Source organism: Carcharodon carcharias, chromosome 7 (assembly GCF_017639515.1).
Source record: "Carcharodon carcharias isolate sCarCar2 chromosome 7, sCarCar2.pri, whole genome shotgun sequence".
In the NCBI taxonomy this organism is placed as follows: Eukaryota; Metazoa; Chordata; class Chondrichthyes; order Lamniformes; family Lamnidae; genus Carcharodon; species Carcharodon carcharias.
Window position 1 is genome coordinate 175305132 of NC_054473.1, and position 26987 is coordinate 175332118.

The following is a 26987-nucleotide window of genomic DNA, read 5'->3' on the forward strand; positions in this document are numbered from 1 at the left end:
AGTTAAAAACAAAAATAAAAATACCTGGAAAAGCTCAGCAGGTCTGGCAGCATCTGCGGAGAGGAATACAGTTAACGTTTCGAGTCCGTATGACTCTTCAATAGAACTGTTCTGCTGAAGAGTCATTGGACTTGAAACGTTCCTCTCCACAGATGCTGTCAGACCTGCTGAGTTTTTCCAGGTATTTTTATTTTTGTTTTGGATTTCCAGCATCTGCAGTTTTTTGCTTTTATCTTAAGCTAAAACTTGTTTTAAAGATGATTTTACTGGCAAAGTCTTAGTTGGAAAAAAAGCCGTAAAATGATTGGTTTCCAGTGCAAGTCATGAGCACATCTCTCACCTATCTTCTCAATGATATTAGAGTTATTGGGCCCAAACTTTAAAAATGCAGGGTTCGCCAACCTCAATTTGGGTGGGGACCAGACAGAATAAGCTCTGAGCAAGGGATTCACATGCCTCCCAGCTGTCCAGATGTTGAAGCAGTGTTGCAAAATCCACACATAAGTCTTGTCACTGATCAGGTGTCTGACAATGATTAAGTCTCCATATTTGGGCCTTCAAGCTTCTTCGTGATGTTAATAACAAGTAATGAGAATCAGGCAGCCAAATGGCACTGACATAGTGACTTGGATACAGAGCTATCAGGTTTCAGGCCAGTTAAAGGTGCATGTTATTGCCACAATCCCAAAAAGCTGCCAGTAAAACCCTGCAACCAGTCAGCACGCTTAAGCATTCCCTTATAGAGCTTATATTTCACCTCTTTTCTATTTTTACTTAGTTCTGTTGAAGAGTCATACGGACTCAAAACGTTAACTGTGTTCCTCTCCGCAGATGCTGCCAGACCTGCTGAGTTTTTCCAGGTATTTTTATTTTTGTTTCAGAGAAGTAATGGGTTAGGCGTCGCTGAGAGTTCAGTGGGAATGAGTGTTTACACTGCCATAAGACATAGGAGCAGAAGTATGCCATTCGGCCCATTGAGTCTGCTCCGCCATTCAATAAGATCATGGCTGATCTGATAATCCTCAACTCCACTTTCCTGCCTTTTCCCCATAATCCTTGATTCCTTTACTGGTTAAAAATCTGTCTATCTCAACTTTGAATATACTTGACCACCCAGCCTCTATGGCCCTCTGCGATAAAGAATTCCACAGATTCACTACCCTTTGAGAGAAGAAATTCCTCCTCACCTCTGTTTTAAATGGGCGCCCCCTTACTCTGAGATTATGCCCTTTGGTCCTAGACTCTCTCACAAGGGGGAACAACCTCTCAGTATCTACCCTGTCAAGCCCCCTAAGAATCTTATATGTTTCAATAAGGTCGCCTTTCATTCTTTTAAACTCGAATGAGTACAGGCCCAACCGACTCAACCTCTCCTCAAAAGAAAATCCCTCCATCCTTGGGATCAACCTAGTGAACCTTCTCTGGACTGCCTCCAATGCCAAAATATCTTTTCTTAAAAAAGGGGCCCAAAACTGTTCACAGTATTCTAGGTGTGGTCTAGCTAGTGCCTTGTATAGTTTTAGCAAGACTTCCCTATTTTTCTACTCCATTCCCTTTGAAATAAAGGCCAACATTCCATTTGCCTTCCCTATTATCTGCTGAACTTGTATGCTAGCTTTTTGGGATTCATGCACAAGGAACCCCAAATCCCTGTGTGCTGCAGCTTTCTTCAGTCTTTCTTCATTTAAATAATATTCAGCTCCTCTATTCTTCCTGCCAAAGTGCATAACCTCACTTTTTCCCATGTTATATTCCATCTCCTATCTATATCCCTTTGTAGACTCTTTGTGTCATCCTCACCCCTTGACTTCCCACCTATTTTTGTGTCATCTGCAAACTTGGCGATAGTACATTCATTTCCCTCATCCAAATCATTAATATATATTGTAAATAAGTGTGGCCCCAGCACAGATCCCTGTGGCACTCCATTAGTTACAGGTTGCCATCCTGAAAATGTCCCCCGTATCCCAACTCTCTGTCGTCTATTGGTTAGCTAGTCCTCTATCCATGCTAATATAATAACCCCAACACCATGGGCTCTTAACTTATTAAGTAGCCTTATGTGTGGTATCTTATCGAATGGCTTTTGGAAATCCAAATATATTACATCTACTCGTTCCCCTTTATCTATCCTGCTTGTTACCTCCTCAAAGAAGTCTAATAAATTTGTAGGCATGATTTCCCCTTCATGAAGCTGTGCTGACCCTGCTTGATTAGATTATGTATTTCTAAATGCTCTGCTATTACATCTTTTATAATAGGCACCAACATTTTCCCAATGACAGATGTTAAGCTAAGAGGTCTATAGTTACCTGTTTTTTCTGTCTTCCTCCCTTTTTGAATAAGGGTGTTACATTGGCAGTTTTCCCAATCCTCCGGGGCTTCTCCAGAACCTAAGGACTCTTGGAAGATTACTACCAGTGCACCCACTATATCTGCAATTATTTCCTGTAATATCCTAGGATGCAACCTATCAGGTCCAGGTACTAATCGGCCTTTAGCCCCATTAGTTTCCCTGGTACTTCTTCTCTAGTGATTGTTATTGTATTTATTTTCTTTCCCACTTTTTCCCCTTGATTATTTAGTACTTTTTGGTATGTTATTAGTGTCTTCTATCGTTAAGACTGATGTAAAGTATTTATGCAACTCCTTTACCATTTCCTGGTTCCCCATTATTATTTCCCCAACCTCATTCTCTAAGGGGCCTATATTGACTTTGGCCTCTCTCTTCCTTTTTATATATTTAAATAAGCTCTTACTGTCCAATTTTATATTACTTGCTAGTTTACCCTCAAAGTTTATCTTCTCCCTCTTTATTTTTTTTTGGTCATCTTTTGTTGGTTTTTAAAACTTTCCCAATCCTCTGGCTTACCATTAACCTTAGCCACATTGTATGCTTTTTCTTGTACCAATGTACCTCGATGTCCTGGGCTACTTATGGGATCAGCATATGATGAGCTATGGGTCAATTGTACAAGTGGATTGAAGACAAGAACATCTCTGGTAGAATGTATGAAATCCACTCATACATGTCTCTGATAGTCGGGGAGATGTTAAAGAGGTTGTGTTTATAGTAATAAAATGTTAGAATTTGGAAGGGTAATATAACCATGGAGCTTAAGAGGGCAATATAACCATGGTAACAGAATAGTTAGAAGAGATTGAGAAGAGTGTATTTTGTTGACTCTGTGTTATTCTGATATCACTTACATATATATTTGATGTACTGTGATGTAATGGTAGAATTCATGGAAAACAGAGTTCAAAGGTAGAACTAATATTAGAGTTGTGATTAAAACACTGTATGCTATCCTAAGACTAGAACTGTGAAGTGTGATGTACCTCAGCCTACATTCTGCATTGTGTCCTATGGTGTCTCATTGAAACTTTAGCACACATGTAGGTTTGTGAAGTGTGAAATCTAATTAAAGATCTAATTCTGCATTGGTGCAACTGATGCTCCGGTGTTTAAAGTATCAAAATGACAGAACAAGAAAGCAGTCCAACATCATACACTGCAAACAAGCCACAAGCAGAAAGGGGAAGCAGGAAAATCACACTGATGGAGTACTGATGGAGCATGGAACGGATAGAATAAATGCATTGCACTTGACCCCTATCCTGTGTTGAGTATTTTAAGTGTCATCAGCAAGAGAAAATTAGAACTACACAAATTATGAGAATACAAACTGCACATGACAGTGTCATTTGGGTTCAGTTATTCTGCCGAAGTAGATTGGAAATTTAAATTTTTGTTTCAAAATGAATTCTTGGGATCTGAGATGCCCCAGGCAAGTTTCGCACTTTCTCTCAATCCTTAGTTGCCCTGAAGTTTGATGCAACTTAATGACTTGCTAGGCTACTTCAGAAGGCAGTCAACCGCACTAGTGTAGAATGAAACCCACATAGAGGTCAGGCCAGATAAGAATGGCTGATTTCCTTCCCTGAAGGACAAGCAATTATGAACCAGTTGATCTAACTGAATGGTGGAACGCATTTGAGTGACTCAGTGGCCTACTCCTGTTCCAATGTTCCTAAGCTCTTGGTCCTATCATGATTGTTAGTAGTCAAAATAATGAAATTGTTGGCTTTGCTGAATAATGCAACTGTGACCTTAATGATACATCTAAGGACTGATCCTGCAGTCCCATTGTAGCTTTTAAAAAATCTTTCACAAGATTTGGGCATCGCTGGCTAGACCAGCATTTATTGCCCATCCCTAACTGCCCTTGAGAAGGTGGTGGTGAGCTGCCTTCTCAAACCACTGCAGTCCATGTGGTGTAGGTATACCCACAGTGTTGTTAGGGAGTTCCAACATTTTCATCCAGTGACAGTGAAGGAACGGTGATATATTTCTAAGTCAGGATGGTGTGTGGCTTGGAGGGGAACTTGCAGATGGTGGTGTTCCCATGTGTCTGCTGTCCTTAACAAAAATAAAAATACCTGGAAAAACTCAGCAGGTCTAGCAGCATCTGCGGAGAGGAACACAGTTAATGTTTTGAGTCCGAATGACTCTTCAACAGAACTAAGTAAAAATAGAAGAGAGGTGAAATATAAGCTGGTTTAAGGGGGGAGGGGGGGACAGTCTGTTGTCCTTGTCCTTCTAGGTGGTAGAGGTCACAGGTTTGGCAGGTGCTGTTGAAGGAGCCTTGGTGAGTTGCTGCAGTGCATCCTGTAAATGGTATATATTGTGCTTTGGTGGTCATTAAGTGGAGAATATTCCATCACAGTCCTGACTTGTGCCTTGTAGATGGTGGACAGGCTTTGGGGTGTCAGGACCTGAGTTACTCTCCACAGAATTCCTAGCCTCCGACCTGCTCTTGTAGCCACTGTATTTATATGGCTGGCCAATTCAGTTTCTGATCAATGGTAAACTCCCAGGATGTTGACAGTGAGGATTCAGTGGTGGTAATGCCATTTAATATCAAGGGGAGATAGTTGGATTCTCTCTTGTTGGAGATGGTCATTGTGTGGTGCGAATGTTACTTGCCACTTGTCAGCCCAAGCCTGGATATTGTCCAGGTCTTGCTGCATTTGGACATGGACTGCATCAGTATCTGAGGAGTTGTGAATGATGCTGAACATTGTGCAATCATCAGTGAACATCCCCACTTCTGACCTTATGATGGAGGGAAGGTGAAGCAGCTGAAGATGGTTGGGCCTCAGGCTACGCCTTGAGGAACTCCTGCAGTGACATCCTGAGATGATTGACCTCCAAAAACCACAAACATCTTCCTTTGTGCTAGGTATGATTCCAACCAGCGTAGAGTTTTCCCCCTGATTTCCATTGACTCCAGTTTTGCTAGGGCTTCTTGATGCCAAACCTGGTCAAATGTTGCCTTGGCGTCAAGGCCCATCACTCTCACCTCACTTCTTGAGTTCAGCTCTTTTATCCATGTTTGGACCAAGGCTGTAATGAGGTCAGGAGCTGATTGGCACTGGCTGAACCCAAACTGAGTGTCAGTAAGCAGGTTATTGCTAAGTAAATGCTGCTTGACAGCACTGTCGATGACACTTTCCATCACTTCGCTGATGATCGAGAGTAGACTGATGGGGCGGTAATTGGCCGGGTTGGATTTGGCCTGCTTTCTTTGTACAGGACATACCTGGGCAATTTTCCGCATTGCCAGATAGGTGCCAGTGTTGTAGCTGTACTGGAACAGCTTGGCAAAGGGCGCAGATAGTTCTGCAGCACATGTCTTCAGTACTATTGCTGGAATGTTGTCAGGGCCCATAGCTTTTACAGTGGGGGTGGGGGTTGCTGTTTGTTCAGTGCCATGTGCACCTGTAAGACTGAAAGTTTGCTACCCATTATAAAGCAAAGTCAGCTAATTAATGTAATATCCTAGTGGCTCTGGTGCACATCACATCTAGTGCAAGGTCTACACCACATCAATGATATATGATGCCAGGTGCTTTTAGGAAGCTGATTTCCATTAATGTTGTCCTGCTATCTAGAAGGGGAAAGCACCTCCCCATCAACCAAATGCCTGCCCGTGGCTCACATTGGTAGCACTCTCAGAAGGTTCTGGGTTCAAGTCGCACTTGAGAACTTGAGCACAAAAATCCAGGCTGACACTCCAGTGCGGTACTGAGGAGGTGCTGCACTGCTGGGGTACTGTCTTTTGGATGAAACGCTGTCTGCACTCTCAGGTGGATGTAAAAGATCCCACGGCACTATTTCGAAGACAGAGCCAGAGAGTTACCCCTGGATTCCAGGCCAATATTTATCCCTCAATCAACATCACAAAAAGAGCTCATCGGTCCCTGTTCAGGCAATGCTTTTAAAACCGAATTGTCGATTCTCATGCCAATAATTCTATCCTAGAAATCACCAGGTGATTTATGCTCACCTCTTTAAGCTATAGACCCAAGAGGCAGTGGCATAGTGATATTGGCACTAGTGATTCAGAGACTCAAGTCAATGCTCTGGGGACCCGGGTCTGAATCCCACTGTAGCAGATAGTAAAATTCAAATTCAATAAAAATCTGTCGATTGCTGTTTGTGGGAGCACGCTGTGTGCAAACTAGTTACTATCTTTCCTACATTACTGCAATGACTACACTTAATAAGTACTTCAATGGCTGTAAACTGCTTTGGGATGCCTGGTGATCATGAAAAGCTCTGTATAAATGCAAAACTTTCTTTTTTTCAACCGACGAACTAAAAGAAGGACACCGGCAGCACTCGAACGTGGAGCTTGCTTGAGTCAAAGGACATCCTCCAGCCTACAACCGTCTTCGCCTACTACAGAACCAGGTTGACAATTCGTGGTGAAAGGTTTCAACTAGTTCACTGTGGTCCAACGGTCTCCTCCTGCTCAGGTATCTGGACCTGCTAAGGAAGTCCCCAGCATCTGCGAACCCAAATGACGGGAGCCATAACACCCAGCTGCCCCACTCAAATGACTCCACGCATGACCCCCCCCCCCAAAATGCAGGCAAGCCCAGGAAAGCTCCTGCCGCCTGAAGTTGCAAATCCAGCGCAAGACGCGAACTCCGATTCCAGACCCCAGCAAACCCTGACATCCAACAGCCATTCACTTCACTTTCTGATCCCACTTGGAAAGGAGCACGTGCGTAGGGAGTAGACGACAGATACCACACACTTTCACAGTGGCGGGACTTACAAAGGTGAAAGACAGCTGCAGGGTAGAGTCAGGATTAACAAAATGTGCGAGCACTGGAGATATAGTGCATTAACAGTTTGTTTCAGATAAGGCAGAATAATGGTGTTGCGATGAAACCCTGTGGCAATTCATGGGTCGATTGAATTGAAGGCAAAGAGCAATATCTTGTTTATTTGAAGGGGGCCGTGCAGGGATGCAGATCACAGCTGTAGCAGAAGCAGGTACTTAAAGGTTCACCTAGTTGATCTTCTGGTCTTATTTATTATTGGGTGTCTTCTTTCACCTGCCTCGTGGCAGCAACCCTTTGCTGATCCTCATTAGTTTCCCCCTTGGAAACCAATTACGTTTCTTAGCTTTGTAGAAATTGCATCAATCGTCTACCTGATGTGGTGCAAATTGAGAGTTGGGAGATTTAACAGGTATCCCTGGCTGTTGGCACACCTTGGGAGGTTTTACAAAGTTAAAAGGTGATACATAGATGGAAGCTGTTGTTTGATAAGAACCTACAGCAACAAATTTTCAAACAACAGTCATCTGAACAGTCACTGACCCATCCATGAAACTGTTTCATGGTCTGTCTGTAGGATACTACATAATTCTGTCAGGGCAACCCTTGCAAATATTTGTCTCTGTGTGTGCAGCTTCTCGGGCATGTCTAGATACAGTTGCCTTGGCTTGTATACTTGGTGGCAGAGATAAGAGTGCTTACATTTTGACCATCTCAGATAAGAACGCACCTGCCTTCATTGTCTCCCTTGGTGTTCACTCACAGCCGTGGGATGGGGGTGGGTGGAAGCAGCATTAAGTAAGTAACAAATGCTTCAGTAATGAAGCCTAGAAATGCTGAGATAAACTGACAAAGGCACTTAATCCGAACAGCTAGGGGCAGCCTCTTCCCTTGAGAGAAGAGGACCCAAAGGAGCTGAAGGGGTGAACTGACTCTGGAGAAATGACTGACCTACAATATTTCTACCATTTTGGAGTGCGACGCGAAGGCCTGGAAGGGTCAGAGAACAAGGCTTTGTGTGGCAAATTGGGCTGAATATTCCATCACTGTGCAAGGAAAGAACAATGCTGACACTGCAAACAGCCAAAGACCAATGATGCTTCCCACTGTTCCACTGGCTTCTTAACTCACTTCACTGTCTGCTTGCCTCAAGAGTAAGAAGAAGGAAATTACCAAGTTATGATGCTGAGTGGAACCGGAGAGAACTTGTCAGGTGGGGGAGCATCATGGACAAATATCTCAGCCAGTCTGGCCTTCGGAGTGCTGAAGGTAACACGCTCCTCTGTCAGAGATTTTGTAGCTTTGAATTAATTAGTTGCCTTTTACCTTTCAAATGGAGATCTAACCACAGTCCAAGAAATGGATATTTGAGAGCAGAACACACTGTGCGGGTAAGAAAGGAGCCAATGTTAATATAGTGACACATCCCTGATATCGCAGCAACCTTATTAACAACGGCTGCCTCCCATGTGAATGGCTTTATATCTCCTGAGTCACATCCAGGCAATATGTTGCTCCTAATTTGCAAGGATTTTGAGAGTCCGGTTTTATCCCTTTTTATTTTTTTTCCTCCTTGCATTTGCGGTGCTACAAACAGAACCCAAGAAGTCCCAAATCAACCAACAGAAACTGGATTTAAACCATCTTTAACCATGTTGGCTCAAAGCAATTCACACTCAAGGCCGAAACTGTGCTGAGTGGGCAGATCTCAGCTCGAGCAGCAGCGACGCACTGCAATTGGCTTCTCCAAGGCAAGGGAGTGGAAACAAAAGATCGTCCAAGGATTGCTGATCATGGTTCCTGTCCAGAAATCCCCACTGGGAAGGCAGAATTAGGGTCAGCCATTTCTGCAGCCCTCACTAGGAGAAGGTGCAGCTGAATTGGAAAAGCACAGGGAATTGCTAACAAAATGAACAGGATTTGAATGAAACACGGACAGGCAGAACTGGGACATTTCTTGGGAGACAGACTGCCCCGAGGTGGTGGGGGGTTTATAATAAGGCTCCGGGATACGGACCGGACCGGGAACAGTTTTGGTTTGATTTATAAGACAGCAGAACGAGGGAATGCCGGTCCAAGCTGAAAACAGATGGATTCAGGAAGGATGTAAGACAGCAATACGCCACAGAGAGGGCTTACAGTCTTTGGAAAGCCCATCAAGCAAGGCGCATTGTTTTGATCTCTTTTAAGATCAAACTGCACAACTATCTTGAAAAGAAACTAATCATCGGGTAGATAAGACTTGAGATTGTCTATATTTTTTCCACAGTGGAATGGTGCACTATCGGGATTCAAACAATGAAGAGTAGATGCCAGGATGTGATTGGGCAAATATGACATTTTCCACACAAGGCTGCTGCAAACCGTTCTTTCAGAATTCCACTCGGCAAAACCACATTCAAAAAGACGTAACTTATAAGTTTAGGAGTTGACTCTGCACACCTACAAAAGGGAGCTGGACTGATTCCTGACTAGGGCATTGACTGCATCATTATAAAGAAGATTTAGTGTCTTTATAGATAACATCCATGTGATCTCCTGCACTAGTTTCAATCACCTTGTGCTGGGGTGGGAGGGGAATTTTCTGGAGCGTCGTTTCCTTTTATTGCCCCTGAGTTTTTTCTGTTCTATTTGGCCTCTCGCAGAAGATTTCAGAGAGGGGGATGGGTTGGAGAAGGAGGAAGAGAAGCCTGAGTTTGGGGCAACCTTGATGGGCAAGATTATTTCTTTTCCTGTCCATCAATATTCATACATTCGTATAATGAGTAAATGAATGACGCTTTTGCAGCGTACTAGTTGTTAAAAAAAGGCAGGTCAACTGAACTTCCCAAAAGACTCCATTGCACATTTGCTACCCCATCTGTACTAGTCATATATTTATCAAAAAAACAACATTCTATAGACCTTACCTCAGGCGTTAATGAATTGTTGTCTGATGTTTGACTAGAGAGTAATATATGCGTAAAACCATCTTGCTTCCTAACAACAATGTCCCTGAATCGATAGTTGCTTTCATTTTGTCGAACGCTGCATCTGAGCCGTTTGTCAAATACATAGTCTTCTTTCTCCTCCACAAGCTTCCTCTTCACAGAACACGGCAAGTTGGCTTGCCCATTGGAAATCCCTATTAAAATAAAGTGTTTGTGAAACACCACTCTCTGCGGATTAATGATTCCGTTTAGTCAATGAGCATTATTGTTAGCAATCATCAAACAATCTATTTTTTTTTAAATCATGAACAGTTAGGCATGATTAACTAAACCATTTGAAAACTCAAATCATAACTGCATGTTGCATGCAATAACTAAAAATGTTCACTTAATTTTCAAACGTCAGTACATCAATGTCCAGTGCAGTATAAATACCAGCATTGAGGAATTGGGCTGATTGGCCTGTTGCCCTTAGTAACACCAACACTTATCACGTACCTATTCCATTTACTAGAGGAGAATCAGCAATTGCTCCATCCTCTGCAAAGTCCTGCTCTCCTATATCCACATTCATTCTCTGTTGCCTTGAGGTATTGTCAAACTGTAATGCATTTTTGCTGTGTCTAGCATCACCATTCTGAAATGAGTTATCAGTCTTTCTGTAAGGCATAATCTGTACTCCACTCGCAGTTGTTCTGTAATGCACCGTTTTAGTAGCAATGATTTTCTTGGGGTCTCCAGGCGTGTGCTTTCCATCTCTGCCTATTGTACCCCGTTTTTGCCTTTGATGTGCATTATTAGTCCGCTTTCTTCGTAATCCTCCCCCTTTTCCCTTAGTGGGTTCATAGGCTCTTGGTGGAGAAGTTCCATGATTGTCCCTTAAGACCTGCCTTGGACTATTTCCCCGTTTCCCTGATTTAGTTCGCTTTTCTTTGGAAGCATTGAGTCCATTGAACTCATCAATAAATTCTTCACAATGAAGGAGGTGATGTTCTGGTTCCCAAGTGTCTTCATTACTTCCATAACCTTTCCATCGTATAAGGTACTCCCATTTCCCCTTTTTATTTTTCCTTTTATCGACAATCTTCTCTACCTAATGGAGAAGAAAGGTTCTGTATAGGTTATTCTGATCATTTCACATCTTCCACAGTGCTTATCTAGACATCGACCTTCAACCCTTTCCAACCAAAGGAGACGAACAATTCAAGCACAGACTAACTGAGAAGTTCCTTCCCTTCCCCACTTTCGTTAAGAGAAAGGGGACCTCCCTAAAAATAGAAATGTTCATAAATAAACACCAACTCTGAAATATTGCATAATATTGAATACAAATGCATTTTTTTTACAACCAAGTTTTATTTTTTACTCCACTTGTACTGCACCAGTTTAGGTGTTATAATTTTCTTGGGACCTCCAGATTTGCCCTTTCCATTTTTGCCCATAATACCACGTTTTTGCCTTTGACGAATATTATTAGCTCACTTTCTTTCCAATGCTCCCTCTTTCCTTCTATTGGATTCAGAGACTTTCAGTGGAAAAGTCACATTACTGTGGCCTTCCTTTCTATGAAAAGACACATCCATACAGGAACCTAGACTCCATCAACTGCCTTGGCTGCAATCGCAGGCTAAACTCAGAGATGACTAAACCCTCACGTCCTGTCCGACTTCAAACTCAGCTTCCTCTCCTGCAACTGATTCTCCGTCTGCCTCAAGATCTCGCATCGCCTGCAGAGAAACACCTGTTCCACAGTTTTATCGCCTAACCCCTCTCTTCCTTTCTGCTTCAGGAGCAACTTCTTTAATGAGAATGTGATTAGAATGTAGGAGTTGTTGAGGCAAAAAACATTGTTACATTTAAGGGGAAGCTAGATCATCACATGAGGGAGAAAGGGATGGACGGATATGTTATTATGGTGATCTGAAGAAAGGTGGGTGGAGGCTCATGTGGAGCGTAACTATTGGCACAGAGCTTTTTAATGAAAGAGATAGAAAAGGAAACTTGCATTTCTATAGCACATGTCATGACCTCAGGATATCCCAAGCTGCTGAAGACGCTCATCCAACAGAAGGTCGCCTGGTAAAGGGCTCTTTGGCAGCTGAGATAAGGATACGCTGCACTTGTGTCCAAAAGCATGCAGGTCATTTACCTGGAGGCTACAACATGGTTTACATGCTAAGCAGCTGCCCCAAGTTAAAAAGAAAGTCTTGCATTACATAGCACCTTTCACAATCTCAGGATCTCCCAAAGCAGTTAACAACTCATGGTAAGCTGTTTGAAGTTAGTCACTGTTGTCAAGTAGGAAATGTGGCTGACAATTTATGCATGGCAAGCTCCCACAAGCAGCAGAGATAAGTGAACTAACCTGTTCTTGCTGGTCGGGTTTTGGGATAAATTTTGACCAGTCTGCATCCATTCAGTGTTCCCTCAAAACTTGCAATTCGTTTCCTGTTTCCCCATTCCAAACATTCCCACAATCTTATCCTGTGCTTATCCTTATCCTGTCGGAGACAAACAGGCAATGACCTAACCTGCACAGATGCCACTGCAGCATGGAACAAACAAAAGCTGGCTGCGTACACTTTGATGTGTTCAAGTCCCTTTTAAGAAGCACTACAGTGTCTGCTTCACCCACCACTGTTTCTGCTGAAACATTCTAGGTCCTAACAACACTCTGAGCAAAATAAACTCTCCTAAACTGCTCCCTTCCATCGTTTGATGATGGCTTGAAAAGATAGCTTGAAGATATATGTCCTCTAGTTGTCAATTTACCAACAAGTGTAAGATAAGATGCACTATATTTATATTTACTATAGACCAGTTAGAGTAGATGCACATGTACACATCACTGAGGATTAAAGCACCTTAAAAATAATTTCACCTTGTGGGATGAGACATGATATAAAAAATGACTAGAACTGAAATTCATTCTAGGCGATACTAGCTCTCATTTCCATTTAAGCAGGCCATTCTGGACATTACTGGGCTTGAAGGTATCAAGGGAAGGATAAAACTAGAGGATTGTCATTCAGGTCCAGACTAGCACCATCCTGTTCTCGTCAGATCTTGCTGCTTCTACTTACTCACAGTAACAAAGACATTTCCTCAACCATGTGGAAGGCAATGGTGTAGTATTGTTGCTGGACTAGTAATCCAGGGACCCAGGGTAATGCTCTGGGGACCTGGGTTCGAATCCCACCACGGCAGGTGGTGGAATTTGTACTCAATAAAAATCTGGAATTAAAAGTCGAAATGAAACCATTGTCGATTGTCATAAAGGCCCACATCTGGTTTCACTAATGTCCTTTTGGGAAGGGAAATCTGCTGTCCTTACCTGGTCTGGCCTACATGTGACTTCAGACCCACAACAATGTGGTTGGCTCTTAATTGCCCTCTCAATGAAGGCAATTAGGGATGGGCAATAAATGCTAGTCAGCAACGCCTACATCTCATAAATGAATAAGAAATACCATAAAAGCAGGAGACAAAACAAGCACTGTTTAAAAGGAGATTACGGCCATACAAATCCTGACTGTGTGGAGGATTACCAGCCACATATCAGTGCAGTCACAGAGAAAGACTTCTCTGGACTATAGGCTTCACTGTGTCCTGACCAAATTTACCCCTCAAGCAACACCACTAAGATAGGTCATTTTTAATAATGACCATTATCTGGGTGATTGGCTGCTATGCTTTCATACGTTACAACACTGAAGCACTTAACAGGCTGTGAAGTGTTTTGAACACAAGAACATATGTAATAGATGCAGTAGGCCATTTGATCCCTCAAGCATGCTTCACCATTCAATAGGTTAAGGCTGAAATTTTACATCGACCCCACTTTACCACCCTATCCATATATCCCTTGATCTCCTTAGTCTAAAAATCTATCAATCCCAGCCTTGAATAAACTCAATGGCATATCATCCACAACCCTCTGGGGTACAGAATTTCAAGGATCCATAATACCAAGTGAAAATATTACTCCTCATCTCAGTCCTAAATTGTAGCATAAGGGCATCTGGCATAACAAGGGTTAATGTGGGACTGGGAAACAGTACCACCCACAGTGTGATGTAAAGAGACACATGACCTGAGACTGACTAATTCGGCAGGGGTGTAGGAACCAGGAGAGAGTGCTAGAGAGTGATACCAGGGCGCACAAAATACTGACAGAGCCAGATAACACGAGTATAGAGAATAGTAAGTTAATAGTTGGAGTTGAAGTAAGTGAGAAAGTCAAGAAGTGTAAATCAGGATTACTGTGCATTTATGTGAATGCATGAAGTATAGTAAATAAGATTGGGAGTTAAGGTGCAGATTGCCATGTGGAAATATGTTGTGGCGAAAACAGAGACCTAGCTCACGGAAGGGCAGGACTGTGTGCTACATGTTCCTGGGTACAAGCTGTTCAGAAAAGACAGGAAAGGAAGAAAAGGAGAAGGGGTGGTGGTATTGGTTAAGGAGAGCATTGCAATGCTACAGAAAGAGGATATCGCAGAGAGTTCAAGAACAGAATCAATTTGGCTAGAGCTAAGGAACAAAAAGGGTGAAATTATATTACGCGATGTAGTTTATAGACCACCAACTAGTGGGAAGGATGTTGAGAAACAAAGCTGCAAGGAAATTACAGAGAGATGCAAACATTATAGAGTAGTTATAGTGGGGGACTTTAATTACCCAAATGTAGACTGGGACAGTGGCAGTGTAAAGGGTGGAGAGGGGCAAGAGTTCTAGATCATGTTAGGGAGAATTTTCTACAGCAGTATGTGTCCAGTCCAACAAGAAAGGATGCACTGTTGGACCTGGTTCTTGGAAATGAGGTGAGCCAAGTACATTAAGTGTCAGTGGGGGAACATTTAGGAGAAAGTGATCATTGTATTGTAAGATTTAGGATGGCGTTAGAAAAGGACAATGTGCAACCCAGAGTAAGAATCATCGACTGGGGGAGAACCATCTTCAATGGGGCAACAGCGGAGCTGGGCTGCATAGACTGGAACCAAAGGTTGGCAGGAAAAACTGTAGTTGAACAATGGGCTACCTTCAAAGAAGAAATGGTTCGGGCACAGTCAAGGTATATTCCCTCAAAAGGGAAAGATAGGAAAAACAAATCCAGGGCTCCATGGATGAAAAAGGAGATAGAAATTAAGACAAAGAAGAAAATATGTGCTTGTGACAGGTGTCAGGTAGACAACACAATTGAGAGCCAAGTGGAATACAGATGTTCAGAGAGCAGGTGAAGGAGCAAATAAGAGAAGCAAAGAGGGATTATGAGAAAAGACTGGCAGCCAACATAAATGGGAATGCCAAAGCCTTCTTTCAGCACACAAATAGTAAGAGGGTGGTAAAAGGAGTAGGGCTGATTAGGGACCATAAAGGGGGTTTACACATAGAGGCAGGGGCATGGCTGAGGTGCTAAAGGAATACTTTGCATCTGTCTTTACCAAATAAGCAGATGTTACGGAGGTCACGGTGACAGAGGAGGAAGTTCGGTCACTAGAAAGGTTCAGAATTGATAAGGAGGATAAATTGTCGGTACTTAAAAGTTGACAAGGCACCGGGACCGGATGAGATGCATCTAAAGATTTTGAAGGAATTAAGAGTGGAAATTGCAGGGGCACTGGCCATAACCTTTCAGTCTTCCTTAAACTGAAAGGAGGTGCCAGAGGACTGGAGAATTGCAAACTTTATGCCCTTGTTCAAAAAAGGTTGCAAGGATAAGTCCAGCAATTACAGACCAGCCAGTTTAACTTCAGTGGTGGGGAAGCTTCTAGAAACAATTATTCAGGATAGAATTAGTAGTCACATGGAAAAATGTGGGTTGATTAGGAAGAGCCAGCATGGATTTCTAAAGGGGAAATCATGTTTAACTAACTTGCTGGAGTTTTCTGAGGACACAACAGAGAGGGTAGATGAGGGTAATCCTGTTGATGTGATGTACATGGACTTTCAAAAGGCATTCGATACAGTGCCACACAACAGACTTGTGAGAAAAGTTATAGCTCATGGAATAAAAGGGACAGTAGCAACGTGGATATAAAATTGGCTGAGTAATAGGAAACAGAGAGTAATGGTCAATGGATAGTTTTTGGGCTGGAGGAAGGTTTGTAGTGCAGTTCCCCAGGGGTCTGTATTGGGACCCTTGCTTTTCCTAATATATATTAATGATCTAGATCTTGGTGTGCAGGGGATAATTCCAAAGTTTGTGGATGATACGAAACTTGGAAGATTGTAAGCTGTAAGCAGGACAATATAGAACTTCAAAAGGACATAGACAAGTTGGTGGAGTGGGCAGATAGGTGGCAGATGAAGTTTAATGCGGAGAAGTGTGAGGTGATGCATTTTGGTAGGAAGAACAGGAGGCAAGATAAAGTAAGGGGTACAATTCTTAAGAGTGTGCAGCAGCAGAGGGACCTGGGTGTGTATATGTGCATAGATTATTGAAGGTGGCAGGACCGGTGTTCAGAGCAGTTAATAAAGCTTACAATATCCTGGGCTTTATTAATAGGGGCATAGAGTACAACAGCAAGGAAGTTATGCTGAGCTTATATAAGACACTAGTTAGACCTCAGCTGAGTCTTATTTGGTACAGTTCTGGGCATCACACTATAGGAAGGGTGCGAACACATTGGAGAGAATCCAGAACAGGTTGACAAAAATGGTCCCAAGGATGAGAAACTTCAGTTATGAAGATAATTGGAGAGGTTGCGACTGTTCTCCTTGGAGACGAGGAGGCTAAGAGGAGATCTGATAGAGGTATTCGAAATCATGAGGGGGCTGGATAGAGTAGATAGGGAGAAAATGTTCCCGCTCGCAAAAGGATCGAGAACAAGAGGGCACAGATTTAAAGTGATTTGCAAAAGAAGCAAATGTGACGGGGGAAAAGAACTTTTTCACACAACAAGTGGTTCGAGTCTGGAATGTACTGCCTGGAAGTGTGGTGGAGGCAGATTCAACTGAGGCATTCAAGAGGGCATTAAATGATTATTTAAATATAAACACTATGCAGGGTTATGGGGAAAAGGCAGGAGAATGGCACTAAGTCATAGTGCTCATTTGGAGAGCCAGTGCAAAAATTATGGGTCGAATGGCCTCCTTCTGCACCATAACAATTCTGTGATTCTGTGACTAGAAAAAGACCTCTGTAGAAGCAAGCATGGAGTTAGCTCATAACTTGGGTTACAACCTAAATATATGTACATAGTTCTGTGTTATCAATGAACAGTTAATGTTCAACCAAATAAGACTCAGAACGTCTTCATGAGACCTACTGAACATATAGCATACAACATAAATGATCCCTTACCCTGATACTAATGATACCTAATCTAGACTCTCCAATTAGGGGAAACAGCTCCTGAGCACCCACCCTGTCAAGCTCTCTAAGGATTTCATACAATTCAATGAAGTCACCTCTCATTCTTCTAAACTCCAGAGACTATAAGCCCAATCTAGTCAATCTCTCCTCAGAAGACAACTCTCTCATCCCAGGAATTAATCCAGTAAACCTTTTATTGCACCCCCTCTAACCAAGTGTATCCTTCCTTAGCAAGGAGACTAAAACTGTACACAATACTCTTTGTGTGGTCTCACCAAAGCCCTTTGGATTTCAGTAAGACATCCTTACTCGTATACTCCAACCCCTTGCAATAAAGGCCATGATACCATTTGCTTTCTGAATACTGCACCTGCATGTTAACCTCCCGTGATCTTTGTATGTGGACTTCTAAAATTCCTCTGGAAGCCACTATCTAATCTCCCTCTTTATTCATTTCTTGGTCACCCTTTGCTGGTTTTTAAAACCATCCCCAGGATTGCTACTTTTTTGACAACATCGTAAGTGTCTGCTTTTAATCTAATATTATTCTTAAGTTCGCTAGTTAGCCATGGCTTTGGGACATCCCGAGAACAGGAAAGGTTCAGTACAGACACAAGGTCTTCCTTCGATGAACTGGAAACAGAGCAGTAATAAACTACTCACCAAGAGAAAGTAGGTCATAAAAATGAAGGAAGATCTAATTTGCCTCACATATGCACTAGGGATGCAACACGCCTTAAAAGATAAATAATGAAAGTGGAAACAACTGAATGAAATTATGATGGGCATCTACTTCTGTAGATGCTGCTTTTTAAGGACAACACTGTTATCCAATCAAACACACAAATGATCCACAGGTTAGATGGCACTGAAAACCACCTTTTTCAGCATCTTTTGGTAAGAGCTTACCCCTCAAGAGATACCACAGGTTATTTGAGATGGGGACAAGATAAGAAAGTAACTCACAATTGTATCGATAATACACTAACACTTCAGCAATGAATGAATTTTAATTAAACACTTGCGTCCTTTTCATAGCCGAAGGATAAGACTAGTTTCGATTATAAGCCATCTAACCACAGTGTGAAATCAATTCTAGACAATAAAGAAACTATAAGATTTTAGATTTCACATTAGATATATGCTGTACAGTAGTTGGTTCTTCATCAAAAGGAGAGTAAGAGAGATGTTACAAGCATACATACTGTATGCAGCAGACAAGGGCTTAAAATTAACATTTTAAAATGATATTTTAAATAAACATCAATAGTCTACCAAGATTACAGGGTTAGAACTGTTTAGAAGTCAGCTGCAGCAAGAAACTTTAATATAAAAAAGCCTGACATTAAAAACTTGGAAAAGTCCCAAAAATGATTGCAGTTACAAAGCTCCAGCCAACTATAAATCTTTCTGAATAAAACAGCAGTAACCGCTACTGTAACTGCATCGATACTCTAGGATATTAATGTAGTTTTACCATAGCAGAGTAGAGTCACTATATTGCTTGTAATTGATGCAGTACAGTTGATAAAAACAAAAAAACTGCGGATGCTGAAAATCCAAAACAAAAACAGAATTACCTGGAAAAACTCAGCAGGTCTGGCAGCATCGGCGGAGAAGAAAAGAGTTGATGTTTCGAGTCCTCATGACCCTTCGACAGAACTGAGTGAATCCAAGAAAGGGGTGAAATATAAGCTGGTTTAAGGTGTGTGTGTTGGGGGGGGGGGGGGGGGTTTGGGTCGGGGGAGAGAAGTGGAGGGGGTGGTGTGGTTGGAGGGACAAACAAGCAGTGATAGAAGCAGATCATCAAAAGATGTCACAGACAACAGAACAAAAGAACACATAGGTGTTAAAGTTGGTGATATTATCTAAACGAATGTGCTAATTAAGAATGGATGGTAGGGCACTCAAGGTACAGCTCTAGTGGGGGTGGGGGGAGCATAAAAGATTTAAAAATATTTAAAAATAATGGAAATAGGTGGGAAAAGAAAAATCTATATAATTTATTGGAAAAAACAAAAGGAAGGGGGAAGAAACAGAAAGGGGGTGGGGATGGAGGAGGGAGCTCAAGACCTAAAGTTGTTGAATTCAATATTCAGTCCGGAAGGCTGTAAAGTCCCTAGTCGGAAGATGAGGTGTTGTTCCTCCAGTTTGCGTTGGGCTTCACTGGAACAATGCAGCAAGCCAAGGACAGACATGTGGGCAAGAGAGCAGGGTGGAGTGTTAAAATGGCAAGCGACAGGGAGGTTTGGGTCATTCTTGTGGACAGACCGCAGGTGTTCTGCAAAGCAGTTGCCCAGTTTACGTTTGGTCTCTCCAATGTAGAGGCGACCACATTGGGAGCAACGAATGCAGTAGACTAAGTTGGGGGAAATGCAAGTGAAATGCTGCTTCACTTGAAAGGAGTGTTTGGGCCCTTGGACGGTGAAGAGAGAGGAAGTGAAGGGGCAGATGTTACATCTTTTGCGTGGGAATGGGGTGGTGCCATAGGAGGGGGTTGAGAAGTAGGGGGTGATGGAGGAGTGGACCAAGGTGTCCCGGAGGGAACGATCCCTACGGAATGCCGATAGGGGGGTGAAGGGAAGATGTGTTTGGTGGTGGCATCATGCTGGAGTTGGCGGTTGATACCTGATATGTGTACTCAATTGCCACAGTCAACACCTAAGCCTAGTACCTAGTAAAGTCACCCTCCACCACCGTCACACAGTAGCAGCAGTGTGTACCATCTACAAGATGCAATGCGACAACTTGCAAGGGCTTCTTCGACAGCAACTTCCAAAACCACGACTTCTACTACCTAGAAGAACAAGGGCAGCAGATGCATAGGAACACCATCACCCACAAGTTCCCCTCCAAGTCACACACCATCCTGACTTGGAACTATATGACCGTTCCCTCACTGTCGCTGGGTCAAAATTCTGAAACGCCCTTCCTAACAGCACTGTGGGTGTACCTACACCACATGGACTACAGCGGTTCAAGGAGGCAGCTCACCACCACCTTCTCAAGGGCAATTAGGGATGGGCAATAAATGCTGGCCTAGCCAGTGATGCCCATGTCCAATGAACAGATATGAGAAAAATGCTTCGAAAATGATTTTGATGTTCCTTACAGTGCACACAGCAAGCTCATTTCGGCACCTCATTATTGAAATGTCCTCTTTTGCAAGTCAGCAATAAAGGCAAATGTCACCATAGAGACAGTAAAAAGGAACAGTGGACAAATAGAACACAACATCATTTTCTTTTACCATCTGCTACCCTACTTATTGTTTACAATTCATTCCGAACCCATTTCACTTATTTTTGGCCTCTGCTTCCTCAGCCCTCCATAATCTCCCCCACTGTCAAATCGGTCCCTATGGAACCTGGTTTGCTCTCCTTTCCACACAGCAACTCCTAACTCTCCACATAAAAACCCAAGCCTCCAAGATTTGCCTGTTTCACCTAGGTCTGACAAAGTTCTTCCAGCACCTCTCCTGGCCTTCCACTCCTGGATAGTGATCCAAAACACTGATAGTGATCTGATGCTGAACTTGTCTCAATCTCCGTGGGCAGGATTTTGAGGTCATCGGGCAGGCACGGTGGGCAGGCCCGGAGGAGGCCAGGAAGCGGTCTGCCGCCTGCGATCGGTCCCTGACCACGATTTCACGCTGGCTGCCCCCCCCTCCCCCCACGGACCTCAGGGGTGCTAGGGTCTGAGTGACAACTGCCAATCACGTCGGAGCTGGCCAAGGGGGTGAGCCCTGGCTGCTTTTTGGACTGAGTGCCTTATGGCTCGAGGGCCACGACTCGAATGTGCCACAGGAGGCGTTCCTCAGCTGCGGTGGGCCAGGCTGCAATGGCACTGCAGGTAGAGAGTGGACTAATCCATGCTCCTCTGTCCTTCCAGGAGAAGACAAGACATAACCTGCCACAGAGGGTACATACAAGTAGAGGGCAGCCCAACCTTCTGCTGCTCAGCAGGTTCGAGCAAGATGCCCTGGAGCTCGAGGGCCGGCATGCTCACCGTGCAACCGGGTGTGCAGCGGTGGGGTGCCAGGTCAAGGTAAGAATGTGGTGCACAGAGCTGAGACTTTGGCTTGTGCAACCATTCTAGTGCAGTCTCTTCATTGATGTGAACCTCGAACCTGGAGTCCCCATTGATCATTGGAAGACGATGGCACTGTGATGCAGATCTCCACTGTCTCACCAGGTTACTGGGCATGCACAGTGATAGTGTGATGACTTTAACTAATGACATGTCCTTGTTCTCCCTTAGATTCACCAGCAGGCGTTCGCTCTGCAGACCCCGAAGGGCCACCCCTGATGCCGGAGGACCACCGAGCTTCTGTTGCACCTGCATGCCACCTGCTCTCTGAAGCAGGCGACAGCACAGATATCAGCAACTCGGTGGGCATTAGATTGGTGGCTAGTATCCTGGTGCACATTGGTGAGGGTACTTCACGCTCGCTTAAGGTGCAGGTGGAGGCAGAGAGTGCCCAAGGTGATGGCAGTCAGAGGACTTCTGGGGGCCAGGACGATGCTCAGTTGAAGGCTGATGATGAGCCTCTGGAGTCGTCCTTAGCTGGCAGATGCTGGAGCTCCAGTGAGTTGTGCGGGAAGGTCTGGCAGAGATCCATGAGGGTCTGTATGCCATGGTCTCCGTTATGGAGGCATCCATGCGGAACATCAGCACTGCATTGATCCTCATGGCCAAGTGCACTGAATCCTCCATTGAGAGAGTGGCGACTCTCATGGAGAGGCAGCTCCAGGGACAGAATGAGGGGTTCCTGGGGTTGCGCTTGGACCTGCAAAACCCTCACACAGGCACTGAGCTCAGGTGGTCAGTGTCTGTGTGGGAGATGGATGAGGCACCCAGTATCCCAGCTAGATGCCCGTCCATCAATTGTGAGTGGGGAGGTGTAGAGCGAATTCACGTTTGTGCACAAGCTGCTTGTCGTCTCTGCGGGTTCCTCTCAGGGCACTCTGGATGACGGCAGCAGCTCCTCTGCCCCTCTGCCAGTGACTGTGGCATCTAATGAGGCTGCAATGATTGGGGAGATGCCAGCCATAGCACTGGCCGCTCCCTCCCAGGCAGGGCCAGGACAAACTCCACTGGCCAGAGGATGACTGCCAAGGTCATCAAGCCAGCAAGGTCAGCAGGATGTCTCCAATGCTAGTGCCAGCAAGGGGTGGGGCGGTGGGCACCAAGACATAGCACTCACAATCATAAGTTAATGGGGTCTTGCACACAAGAGGGAAAGGTCACGGGTGATTTTATGTTAATTTTTGTTTACTTTATCTTTACTTGTCTGGAAACGAAGACCAGAAAAGTTTATGTAAATAGTTTGGAATTGTCGAAATGAGATCAATTTTGTTTTTGTCATCTTGGCCTGACTATGCTTCACCTTTTTATTTTATTGGTGCAGGGTAAGCCAAAGTGTAATGCTGGACGTAAGTGGCTGTGAACTTTATTGCATAGGCACTGAGTGTTCTTTGTGTTCAAATGAAAGGGTCCTTTCAGGCATCCAGGAAGTAGGCAGCAGCCCTGGCATGAGTTTGAAGCAGATCTTTGGCAACCTAGCTGAAGTAGCGTATGGATCAAGGCATCCCTGGTGTCCCTGCCTCCCTGGAGGTTACTGAGGTCTGCCTCCACGCCCTCAGCGTTCTCCTCACTATCCTTATCTTCGGACTCACTACTGGGATCATCGTCTGTGGCCTGTGCAGCTGTGTCAAGATCCTCTTCCTCCAGCGGGTCCCCCTTTGCCAGTGCCAGATTGTGGAGAGCGCAGCATGCAACCACTATCAGTGACACCCACTCTGTGGGGTATTGTAGTGCTCCCCCTGAATGGTCCAGGCATCGGAAGCGCATCTTCAGAAGACCTATGGTGCTCTCTACCAACGCCCTTGTGGAGGCATGACTCTTGTTGTACCGCTGCTCCACCTCTGTTCTTGGGTGGTGGAGCGGTGTCATGAGCCACCTTTTCAACAGGTAGCCCTTGTCACCCAGCATCCATCCATCCAGTCGGGCTGGAGCACTGAAGAGCCTCAGCACCTCGGAGGATGTAAGCATCATGGGAGCTTCCAGGGTACCTTGCACAGATTTGCGGAGCCTGCATCCTGTGGTCACACGCTACCCGTACATTCATGGAGTGGAATCCCTTCCTGTTAACGAAGGAACCCGGCTGACCCGCTGGTGCCTTGATGGCCATATGTGTGAAGTCAATGGCACCCAGGAAGCGGGGGAACCCAGCAATTACCACAAAGCCTCTGGCTCGCTCAGCCTGGCTGGCCTCATCTGTATGGTAAAGAATAAAAGTCAGTACCCACCTGAATAGAGTGTCTGTCACCAGCTTGACACAACTATGGACAGCTGATTGGGAGACTCCACACAGATCCCCCACTGACCCCTGGAAGGAGCCGGTGGCATAGAAGTTGAGGGCCACTGTGACCTTCAGAGCCACTGGCATGGGGAATCCACCCACATAGTCGGAGCTGATCTCAGGCCCAATCATCTGACAAATGGAGGTCATGCTCTCCCTTGAGAGGCGAAGCCTCCTTTGGCATTGCACCTCGGACATATTGAGGTAGCTGCATCGTCGCCTGTAAACCCTGGCAGCAGGATAGTGGTGTCTGCTGCAGCTCCTTCTGCCTTGGACTACCTGCTGGTCTTGTGCCACTTGTGCCTGCACCTCTCCTCCCACAGGTCCCTCCCCTGGAAGTTGTATTGGGACACCTGCTTCCTTACCCTTCTGCCCCTCTCTTCCTCCTCAGAGGAGGTGGCACCAGCAGAGACCACAATATCAATTACCAGGGTAACGGAAGGCTGTCTGATACCTGGAAGGGTTCACACAGTTTGACTCTTCTGGAGGCCTTGCAGATACCAAGGAGTCCTGAAATGAAGCCTAGAAATGCTAAGAATGAAGCCCCGAACAGAGGTGAAGCTGCCAAGCACCAATAAGTCACCCGCAGTAAACTGCCTACCAAACTCCTCACTACTCACACTGGCAATGCTGCCGACCCCTTTTTATCCTGTTTTTGGATGAGGTTTTTGAAAATGTCGGTTGGCTGTCTGCCCGTTTTGCCTGTGCAACAAGCGCGAAATCGCAACGAAAAATCGGCGTCACTTGGACTGTTAGTGGCCGTAAGTGGCCCATTAATTAATGGTGGGTGTGGCTCTGGCACCCGCTTGCACCCACCGGGCGAAATAGCGCGCAAAGTGCGCGATGACATCGGGACACTCGCCCAACATCACTGTGCGCTATTTTACACCCGATCGCGGGATGTAAAATTCTGCCCTCTTATCACAACATTCTGCTTTTCCTTACTCCACCACTACGGTCCGAGTGTTTCTTCACTTTTCTCTCTTTCCCTTCCTAAACTCAAAATGTAACATCCACACTCTTTCTCCACCAAGTTACCTCACTGTGCTGAAGTCAAGGTCTACTCAGTTTCATGACTCCCTGACTCCCTCATTTTTATCTCCCTCTTGTAACACTGGAAACACAATACACGACATCCTCGATTAATTTGTCTTCTCCTTCATTCACTAATACCTTGCCGGTGTCCTCCGCTAAGAACCATGACTCTTCACCTTGGTTTAATCACTTGGAAAAACGCTAACAAAATAGGATTATGCCACAAAGAGGATTAGAGCACTCCATTCAACCTTTGCTACTTGGGTCCATATCCAAACCAAGCTCATTAGACACAAGTCTCTCCCTATTAACAGCCTTTAAGACGAGTGAGTCTGGAAAAGTGTCCAGCAGTTATTGACACACGGCACAAAGATTCCCACGATTTGGCAGAGAGAAGCTGAAGTCATCAAGGATGGTTGTGACAATTGCAAAAGTGAATTTTATCCTTTCAAAAGAAGGAAATGAATAATTTTGTTTGATGCTGCTCCTGCAAAGCATCTTTTACGTTTTACAATGCTAAAAGCGTTATACAAATGTGCATTGTTTTGTTGGTGTCCTCGAGTGGGACAGAACTTCCTCACACATTGAATGAGTCATTTGCACAATATTCCATTTATTCCAGCGGTGTCAAAGCTTTTGTATGATGAGGAGACGCAGTCACAATTCACCAGCAGATTATCAATTTTCATTGCAGTCAATTATCTAGTTATTAAAAAAAAAAATCAACAATTCAGAATAAAATAAAACAAGTTAAATAAGTAGAGCAAATGTTAAAAAGAGAATATTACGGCATAAAAGCAATGGAAATATGAGCAAAGAAACACAAAAATACCTCCCGTAAAAGTCTCAACCGAGAACAATAGCACAAGCAAAGAGCAGCCACAGACAACACTAAAAGTCATTGTAAAGTCAACTAGGAACCGAAATGATTCACATTTGGTTTATGAATTGTTAACATCACAGTCTCTTTGAAAGTTACACTATATTAATATTTTTAATGTGCTGCAATTACCTAACTTAATTTAGACTATTCCAGGGAACAACTGTGCCTTAAAAGTTACATTTCAATAACCACAACACCACAGATGACTGCTTAAATATCCAAACATAAATAATCAGGTGTTACAGGTTGTCATCCCCAAAATGGTATTTATCTGTATTTGGTTACTAAGTTAATCATTTTGAGACATCTTATAACATGCCTCTGTTCTCCTGTAGTCATCTAATTACCAGGTACTACACTCTACTGAGAGTGCTTGTCACTTCAATCTTGCCAAGGGGTAGCAGCCTGCTAAACAGCATTAACGCACAATTTTCTCACTGATAAATCATGCTTTTGTTTAGCGACATGCTTAGTCAAGGTTTCAATTCTTGGTCCAAAATCACCTGCACCATCATCACTTTTGTGAGCTAATCACCCCATCGCAGACCTTTCCCGTCGGTTCTTTTTACTATTCTGCTTTTTCCTGACTCCGTACGTGCTTAAAAGCTATTCAAACCTAACGTCTACCAGCTCTGGTGGATTACCCACTCCCCCGACCCCAAGCTAGAAACCGGTCGGCACCTTGCCGACTTTAAATCTGGCTGCCCCACCGTGATAATACGCTGAGGGCGGCCTGCATACTCAAGAGTCGGACTTCTGCCTCTCAGGGACAGGAAGTCCCGTCCTTAAGAGATGCCGGCCAATCTGACTGGCCACTACTTCACGTGGCAGCAAGTTCCACGTGCTCACCACTTCTTGATTAAAGGCGTTCCTTCTGAATTCCTTATTGGATTTAGTACTGACTACTTTATATTAGTGGCCCCTTGCTTTGGACTTTCCCACAAGTGGAAATATCTTCTCGATGGCCGGAATGTTATGGGGTGGGGATGGGAGCTGTAAAATGAGGCGAGGCATTCTAAACTCTGTTGACCACGGCAGGACCGTAAAATCCCGCTGGCGTAAAATTCAGCCCCTTGTATACCCTCTCACATTCCTTGATAGGGCAGAATTTTGCCCTTGTCGGGGCGGGCGGGCCAGTTAAGGCTCGCCCAGTGTGAAAACACGAGTGGCTGTGCTCAGCGCTGCCCGTGCGGGGGGTGTGGGCGGGCAGGGAGAGGAGGGTGAGCAGGGAACTTCACGCATATGCGCGGGTGCGCACTGGAAAAGCTCCCTGAGGCACAGAGCTGCCTCAGGGAGATGAACAGCTTTAAAAATTAGCAA

At 44.4% G+C, this 26987-nt stretch overlaps 1 protein-coding gene across 2 annotated transcripts in view; it reads right to left on the reverse strand.

The window, feature by feature from the left end:
• Positions 1–26987, reverse strand: part of LOC121279912 (chromodomain Y-like protein 2) — a 139417-nt gene that overhangs the window by 59878 nt on the left and 52552 nt on the right. Inside the window, exons 1-3 of one of the 2 annotated variants that reach the window (XM_041191470.1) lie at positions 25036–25356; positions 10566–11160; positions 10047–10261 (exon numbers count right to left, since the gene is read on the reverse strand). In XM_041191470.1, the coding sequence (XP_041047404.1) occupies positions 10047–10261; positions 10566–11160; positions 25036–25071 (846 nt within the window). In that variant the 5' untranslated portion in view covers positions 25072–25356. Of the gene's footprint in view, positions 1–10046; positions 10262–10565; positions 11161–25035; positions 25357–26987 lie in introns of those variants that run through there. The other variant, XM_041191471.1, reaches the window with a different exon arrangement.